Below are 8,928 nucleotides of genomic sequence, written 5' to 3'. Positions count from 1 at the left end.
TCGGCGATCGTTTGCCATACCATCTGTACATATTCTGGCATACTGACGCAAATAAATTTTACGGTAAACTGGCAGATTGTCTCAACGCCCACACATCCATATCTGATATTCATCTGTGATTTATATTCTTCCAGGCAATAGAGCACAAGCTTTACGATTTTCCATAGGGGAATTAAAAAAATCGCCTAGAAATTTTTTAGAATGTTCAAACTTCGTTTTTAAAAAAAACTCACTTGAGCTTTTATAAGAAAAGGGAAAAAAAACTTTGTTTTCAAATAAATATCGTATTAGCTGAGGGAAAAAAAACGGAGGGATTTTATAAATGAAGATTTCTCTTTTATACAATCTCAGAAGCCCTGGGCTCCTGGCCACCTTAACGAAAGACGAGGTTTTCGTCTCGTACAAAGCTCTTTACAGTCCCTGATAAGTGTAATGTTTGTGCTGATGATGACAAAAAAGGAAATATAAATCAACTAATCTAGAGAAAAATTGTTTCACGCTTCACGATACCCACGTGTGCAAAATATTTTATCTTTGGTATTTGACGTTTTTCAGTTCCCTACAACCGTAAACAGTACTTCATTTCATGATACATCAACCTGGTATTTCGTTTTTTTATGAGTCTTTCTCACGAACCAATTTCCTCTCACAAACCAGTAAATCTAGAGCTATCCATTGAATTTGTTCCCATATAGTCAGTACAGGTGCTAATTTTTAAATCATGTTTTTGGCCCACGCAATAGCACCAAGAGGCAGATTATTCACTCGTTCCGTAACAACAGTGCCTTTCTAAATTTTGATAAAAAAAATGAGGCGCATGTCAGTAGCATGAGCTCCTGATGCGTATACAATTTATTGCTCTTTCTCTCTTTAGAAAAAAAGTTTAGAATGTGGGTTAATTTAGACAAAAGAGCTAAAAATTCTAATTACGAATTTAATGTTATAACTGTAGTTCTCTCAGTATTTCGAAAAAGCAAAATCACAACAATGCAAACACAAATCAGCTTAGCTTATGAATTCTAATTAAGCAATTCTTCTAGTTTTCATTTTTTATCTGGTCTTATCGGTATTCTGTCTCCCGAATAAACAATGGGATGTTTTTAATGACCTAGTTTTGATCATCTGGAAAATCTCATCACGACTTGACAGGGGTGGGATGGGTAGGTCGCCTTCTCGAAGCCTTTTCATCCTGATCCTGTTAAGGACAAAATCTGTTCATTCCTCTACCCTGTTACAGACAAAAAAAAATCGTTTTAGACTGCGGGGTTTTGACCTCATCAAGTTACATCTAGCTTTCATAGAACAAAACAACTGCAATTATATTTTACACACACAATCCTAATTTCTCACATGTAAAACCCTTTCATTCCCATTCATCCAGCTCAGTCTCTGTGAAAGAGATCCAGCTAAGTGAGATGGTAGACGTTGATTTTGACTAAAGACCCCACAGATGACATTTAATTTGGCGGCGCATATCATTTTAGGCTGAATAAGATAAGTGCCCCTCCAGGCTATGTGACATCTTTGAAATGATGACGGAAGATGACAGACTGGCCTTTTCTAGGCGTTTAGCTAGTAAAACGGAGCAAAATAGTGTCCGGCATCGTAAGTATCGCCTGAGTGAAAAATCGAGGGAGGCTTGGGTCGGGTCGGGTGAAAAGGTTACCCGATCCATGCCTCCCTCGTTTTTCACTCCTTCGTTATTGCCGCGCTATATTTGCTATCGCATTTTTTCGCTCACTGACTTCTAGAACAGGCTGTTGGCGGGCTAACAGATTAGTATTTTTTCCTCTTAATTTTTCCCATCAAACAAATTTATGGATTGATTCAACCAATTTTAGGGGGGATTATTTCAGTGCAGTGCAGTTCTCATTTTCCAAATAGATACATTTCTCGGCGAGCTCAGAGGGGGTAAGAACTGGTGGTTAAAAATTAGATTAAGAAACCCGCTAAGACCCGAAGTGGACTTAGGAGAAGCTTAAATGAGCGTTCCGCAGAGACCCTCAAGCTCTAACCCTGTTCAGTAGATATCTGTTCATTTTGTTATCTTTTTTGACACGAGTTTTTTTTTTTTGCTTTTTTTTTCACTTTTGGTATGTGGGAAACCCTATAACTAAGCAGTTTATTATCTCTTGGGACATATAGTCCACATTAAGTCGCGGTCAGACAGAATTTTCAGTCTAAGATGTAATGCAAATTGCCAGTAGCACACGTCAGTGACTCAGAAATGACTGGGTTAGGGCATGGAAAATGTTTCTTTCCGCGATAGCTTGTTCCAGGCATTCGGTTAGTAAAACGGAGAGAAACAGTCAACCATGCAATAGTAGCGGTAGAGTGAAAAAAGGGAGCGCAGCTTGGGACGTGTCGCGCAAAAGACGCTTTCATTACGCAACCCGTCCCGAGCCTCGTTAGTGTTTTCGCTCCTCTAGGAACAGGCTATTTTCTCGAAAGAGTGTTGTCATGTTGACGCGAATTGTAACCTGAGAGAGATTTTCTTTAAGCTGGTTCTTTTTGTGGAGGATTAGGGAGGTCTTTTTCACCTCAAGGGACTGTCTAAGTTGAAGGAAATATAGAAGCATGATAAAAACGCGCTTTAGCTTGCACTCCGAAGTTTCCATGAATCACCAAAGTAAGAACGGACCATTAGAGAAGCTATTTACGGCGAAGGGGAAGGGAAAGGGGTTAAAGAGAAGATGATATTTAACATAACAAAATTTGGGAATCCCAACGCAAGAAAATGATATTCTTACTTTTCTCATACACTTCCTAATCGCACTGATTCTAGAAGAATGTGGGGTTGTAAAGCCGCTGTTGTGGTGTTGTGTGAAAAAAAAAAAAGAGACGCAAACCAGCAAAATTTTAACTTCAACAACCATCAACATCAAGTCCACTTGCTTCTCAATGGACTTCCGTTGTCCTCCTCCAGCCGCGTGACCCGTCACGCAACGCACTTTCTCGTCAACAGAGGGAGTGCGTTGTGTGACAAGCCTTAGCAACGGCTGCAAAGGAAAGTAGCTTGAAATGTTTGGAAAATTAAATGGAGTAAAGAACTGTCGCCTTTTTCAAAACAATCAGTGTAAAAATTTGTTCCATGGCTTGAGGAAAGAATACTTTTAGACAACATATGGCATGTAAATTGGTCAAAGAAATTGAGATATAGTTTACTAAAGAATCATTCTAATTACAAAGACAATTTGGCTTGTATTTGTCTCCACGACGATTGGATCATAGATATTTTAGATAATTTGGGTCCTCCTGTATGTAAATCATTGTCATTCTTCAACCAGAAAGTACTCTCTTCTAAAAATGCAGCGAATATTTATGTAAGAAGATACATACACGTGGATATTTGCCAAATACCAAGAGGAAATCCACTTTCTCTTATCAGGTTAACATTGATCTTAGGAAAAAACGAAAAAAAAAGTGAACAAAGAACAAAAGCAATGCTAAGTGAGACTATGTATGTTTTTGACATGGCGCAAAATCAACTGGAATCCGATAACTTTCTTTTCCTTAAAATCAAATGTATCATAAATCAATGCAGACATTATAAGCATTGTGAGGATGTAAATTCACATTCCCTGACAATTTAACATTTAAGAAATGTGTATGCAACTTTTTAGACTCCAACCATGTCTTGCTACAAAGCAAATGATGGAATGATGGATCAATACTTGAGCCAGGCATGTCTTTTGAATCAATTGGCCTTGTGTTGCCAATATGTCAACAACTTTCAAGATTATGGTGGTGCAAAGCATGAAAAAGTTTCATTGCAACTGATATGCTTAAGGGGGTCAACATCAAAGCAGACACGAGCATCAGATATGTAAGGTGATTGTTCGATATACACTGACCCTTAAAAACATTCATTTTGACATCAAACCCAAAACCGCACAGTCTTGATGATCAGCCAGCTTTTGACAGACCTGAAATATTTTATCTATTGCACCCAATTGTTGCAATACTAATTCTAATGGAAAACCAGGATGACATTTTGTGCTAAATGGAAATGAAACAGACTGTCCCTATGGTGAAAAGAAGGCGAGTGTTGCTACCTAACATTTCATTCCTGACACAACCTCCATTTTGAAAAATACAAACAAACAAACAAACAAACAAACAAACAAAAAAGGAAAAGGAAAATAAACGATTTGATACAGTAAGGCAAAAATTAAAAAGGGAAAATACCCTGTAAAATTGAATGATCGTGAACGTTTGCTTACATCAGTTTATCATTGCTTTCTAAACAAAAGATTAAAATTTGACCTCAGTTGATGACATGCAACTTTTAAAACTAATCATATTCCTTAAACTGTCTTGGGTAGACTTGGCATTGGCAATTCCCCTATACAAGATAAATAAGTGCACAAGATTTTTTACTGAGAGCGAACAATCACTTCATTGTTGCTTCACAAGATATCAACTACACATAAAATTGTCCTTCATTTAAGTTACAATGCGTAGTGTTTGTGCTTGTAAAATCAAGTTTCTTCATCTATAGCTAAGGCTTGATTACCAACCGCTGTTTCGGATTATGAGCCTGCGCTCCTTCCTTTGAACCCACAAAGAAGAAGCAAAGACTGGACACGAGAGCAGCAGAAATCAAGCCTATCTATAGCTAGAATAAGAAGAAAACAGAGGTATGGGAAACAAGAAACATCAATAACTTGTGTATTTTATTGGATCTTCATCATGCTCAAAGTTTGTGACACATTATGAAATGAATTTTGAGGAAAAATTACACTATTCTTACCTAGGCATTCAGTGATGTTAAGGAATTACAGAATTATGTGTCGGGGCATATCTCAAGTTCATATCTATCTCTGTCATGGATCATACCTTAACTTCACTTGGATCACAATAAGACAAAATTTCAAGAAAAATATTGGAAAATAAAAATTAAAATGGTTCTAACTTTTTCAAGCCACAATTATTTCAAACCACAACACATTAATTAGTAATCATGATTTGGATAAAAGGGGTAAAAATCTACTTAAAGAAATGTTGAGACATCAAGAAATTATTAAAGCAGACAACATACTTACTTTAATAATAACAGAAAGGTGATAACATACAAACTATAAGTTTTGATCAATCTAGAACGAAAAGTTGCGTATGATAAACAGATCAACCTTTTAAAATATTTCCTTTATATAAACAAAACCTTGACGAATAAGAGATTATCACCTTTGTTGCCTTGAAGACTGTTCTTAAGTATCTCAATTTCTACAAAATAATTTACCTATGAATGATTTCAGGAAAAGTTTAAATAAACGTTTGACTGAAAAATTCAGTGATCAGAGAGTGTTCAATTTATGAAGAACCAACATAGCTAACAGACCCTAGAGTGTGTTTTTCCTCATCAATCCTTGAAAACATTATGCAATGATGAAAATCGGAAACATAAAAGTGACATTTTCGAACATTTAAAATTCATATGAAGACTTCGGAAGAATATGTCAGCCAAATAGGCCAGTTTTAACTTGACAAAATCCCTTCGCTGCAATCTGATACAGACACATGTTTCGAAGTGTAACGGGACTTGTTACATTGGTTGTGTTAAAGCTAACTTCGAAATAAATGAGTGGGGTAAATAACTCAACAGGCCAAAAATATATGAAATTCGAGGGTATTAGCTTTTTCTACAACGGTTTCAAACAAATTTGAAGAAAAGATAGACTTATCAATATGAAGAAAGCTTATTTTTTTTGCAAAGGTTAAATTATGTAGCATAGCAATTCGTGTCTAGCATGCAAAGTAACTTCTCCTGTGTTAACTCACTTTCACTGCGGCTGAACACGAAACAGCATCAGACTTGACTTGACAATGGACAATTTCAGTCTCTGTAGTATTTGAAACACTTTCTTTCGCTGAGTCGGCCGGGAAGGAAACACTCGTGGTGTCGTTATCAACAGATGCACGCCAAAGCGATGGCGGGTTTTTATTCGCCAACGGTTTCATCCGCTTGCGTTTGAGTTTTGGCACCTTGTTAACACTTAGCTTTAACGTAGAAACCGGTTTCTTATTTAATATTTTTGGTTTTAAGAAATCTGGAGAATCGCGAACGACTGGGCCGCCAAGGTTCCATTTCCACAGAGCATGGTTGGAATCTGGTTTGCTTCCTTTCGGACAGGACATGGTGAACAACGGACTCAAACCTCCATCTTGAAGAGTTAGAGGCGAAGTGACAGGGAACAAATTTGAAAGTTTAAAATGGGAGCTTGTTTTTAAAACAGGCTTTGCTATTCCTGCAATCTTTGTTTTCTTTGCTTTTGGTTTGTCGACTTTGTCTGGTAACGGAGCAGGCTCCGTTGATTCCGGAGCAAAGAATTTGGCTAACGCATTACCGACTAGTCTTTCAAGTACCTTGTCCTTTTTCAATAGTTCCTCATGTGTTGGTAAATAACCGTCAACTTTGATTACGGGACTGGCCATTTTTCGATGAAAGTATTCTGGATTCTTTTCTTTTTTAGCTGAAACGTCAGCATTTTTGTTCGACCTGAAAACTTGCCCGTTAAACAAAGTTTGGCCTTTACGAGATTTGAGCGTAAGAAGTTTGTCTTTTCGCTTCGGTTTCTTGTCAAATCCTTTGACGTCGTGCCTTTCCTCAACGATTAAATCGTTGGTGATAAGTGTTTCGCGGCTTCCGATTTCCTCTATCAAACTTGGTGGTTTCCTGAGACTTTTCTTTTTCTTCTTCACTTGTTTTTTATCAGAAAGAGGTTTCACTGGTCTGCAAACTTCTTCAAATAATGGCGTCAAGCTTGCTTTCTTCTTTGTTTTGGGCTTCGTTTTATCTATAGGCAAGACTTTTGTTCCCGCGAACTTTGCACTGACGGGGCTTTTTTGTTCCACCAGCCAAGAATCTTCAAATCGCTTTAACAATAAAGCTGGAGGCGATAGAGTCAAGCTTTTTCCATAGTCTTCCTCACTTGATCTGTTCTTCTTTGGTGTGGTGATTTTTAACGGAGAAGAGAATTTCTTTGTGTCGATGTCTTTTCTCCACAACCTGGTCAGCTCACCAGCTGAAAAATCAGTTTTCGTTGGTGTACTTGCATTTGACAACGACGTCGACGCGAAGCCGCTGTCATTAGACGATGAATCAGAAATGAGAGAGTCAACATCTTGCTTCTTCGACGAGCAACGATGAAAACGAAATTGACCCGTTCCATTTACTACTTTGTCGGTTTCCACATGTCCATTTAACTCCCTCCTCTTGGGAATTTTCAATGGCGATCCAAAAACTTCCCGTTTGTCCAAATCATTAGCCGGTCTTTTCTTCCCTGAAGTCCATTTACGCATCGTTTTGTTCCCATCCACACTGTCACGCTTGTTTATGTGTTTCTTGCTCACAGTAAGTTTATCGAAGGCTTGCGTTTGTGTACAATTCTGCACCTTACGTAAAGAACACGGCGGAACGACCAGAAAACCTTCCCCGCATTCATTAACGTTTCCAGAAGTTAGATCTCCGTCAATGGCCGCACAAGTTGTATTGTCCGTTAATGTTTTATTTACTTGACAATCAGCTTCCGAGCGCAATTTTAGCTTCTTCCCTTTAGCGAATTTCGTTAACGTTAGGTTACGTTTAAGCGGCGTCAATTTCTTGTGTTTATCAAGCACTGCTGATTTGTTCCGAATTGCTTTGTTGTTTTGGTGGGTCGTTTCAGTGCACTCCCTGTCTTTACGACCGTTTTCCCTTCGATCACTTTCTCTTCCGAATGGCTCTGGATATACATCCCCCGCTCTCGTTAGATTCAGTTCGCTAGGCTTGTCGATATAGATTGAACAATATTTCTCTACTTCTGTTTTGGAAAGTAGGGTGCAGTTGGCAGACGAACCGTGAATTCCATTTACTGTTTTTAGCAGTTTGATTTCTTCAGGATCGCAGAAATGCCTTCGAACTTTCATTTTTTCCATCCTAGTAAATAACGTTGTGCGCGGTGTTGATGGCAAAATCAAAGCCAACAGTTCCGCCAAAGGCAACAAGAATTCACCGTCGATATTCAGATATGCTAGTTCAACCCCACGAAATACGAGCCTTCCACATTTAGGTGACTGTTTCTTCTCCTCTACCCCTTCTGCTGCAGTTTCCAAAGACATCATAAAGTCTAATGTAGTTGCACTCTGTGTAGTATCTTAGGAGCCGACGGCCCGATAGATGCTCAAAGCCTGTATGTTAGTGCGACTAACCAGCTCGACAGATAACTTAAAAATCCCTCGCTGTGAAGTCAAAGGAAACGGACAGACCGCATCAGTATTTAGTCTAGATTCTTGGCTCAGTGTCAAAATCTTCAATTCCGCCTTAACTTTGTCCAAAAAGCGCAGATTTGTACTGCAATGTAGGGACAAAGTGAGTCACTTTACTTCAGTCTCACGTTAGACCCATCTCAAAAGCACGCCTCTTTGCCGCTAAGCTCAATAGCCCCAGGATCGCTCTGTGATTGGTCAAACTCTAAGTAACGCAGCGTCATTGGTCAAAATGGCGTTGCCTTGTTATTGAAATACATCATACATTTCCTTCGTCGACGAGGTTATGAAAATCGGGTCACATACGAATCTAAAGCGTATACCCTTCAACAGCAGTGTTTTTTTCAAGAAATCGATTCTTTTCTTTCCCAACGATCGATGAATAATGAAGGAAATTACGTCGCTACGGAACTCTCGATCGGAAATCCGTGTAAATTTTTAGCCCTACTGTTTTGCCTTACGCAGTTTGTGCCACTGAGATTGTCTGGAATTGAGCTGAAGTCTGCTTCATCATATGCAGTAATAAGGTGTTGCATAACTATCCTAAACATAATTGTTATGTGAATGAAGTGTAAATGTACCTTTAAGCTTGATTTTACGCGATTTGTAGTTAGAAAGGGGAAAACTGTGCTTGACCATACACGAGATGTAAGCTCGCAATTAAACATCGACTTCTGTCAA

At 38.5% G+C, this 8,928-nt stretch overlaps 1 protein-coding gene across 1 annotated transcript; it reads right to left on the bottom strand.

Annotated features, from left to right (window-relative positions):
- Window positions 1-4,658: 4,658 nt before the first annotated feature.
- LOC131786054 (uncharacterized) lies at window positions 4,659-8,370 on the bottom strand. Its single transcript, XM_059103030.2, has one exon. It carries the CDS (start codon window positions 8,101-8,103, stop codon window positions 5,773-5,775), a length of 2,331 nt encoding a protein of 776 aa, XP_058959013.2. The 5' UTR covers window positions 8,104-8,370; the 3' UTR covers window positions 4,659-5,772.
- Window positions 8,371-8,928: the final 558 nt, after the last annotated feature.

This window comes from Pocillopora verrucosa, chromosome 10, assembly GCF_036669915.1.
Source record: "Pocillopora verrucosa isolate sample1 chromosome 10, ASM3666991v2, whole genome shotgun sequence".
NCBI lineage: Eukaryota > Metazoa > Cnidaria > Anthozoa > Scleractinia > Pocilloporidae > Pocillopora > Pocillopora verrucosa.
The sequence above is the reverse complement of the archived record's forward strand: the minus strand, read 5'-3'. Positions and strand labels throughout refer to the sequence as shown.

What these genes read in the sequence shown, in the direction of transcription:
- LOC131786054 (XM_059103030.2), bottom strand. Translation starts at nt 8,103, where the DNA reads ATGATGTCTTTGGAAACTGCAGCAGAAGGGGTAGAGGAGAAGAAACAG.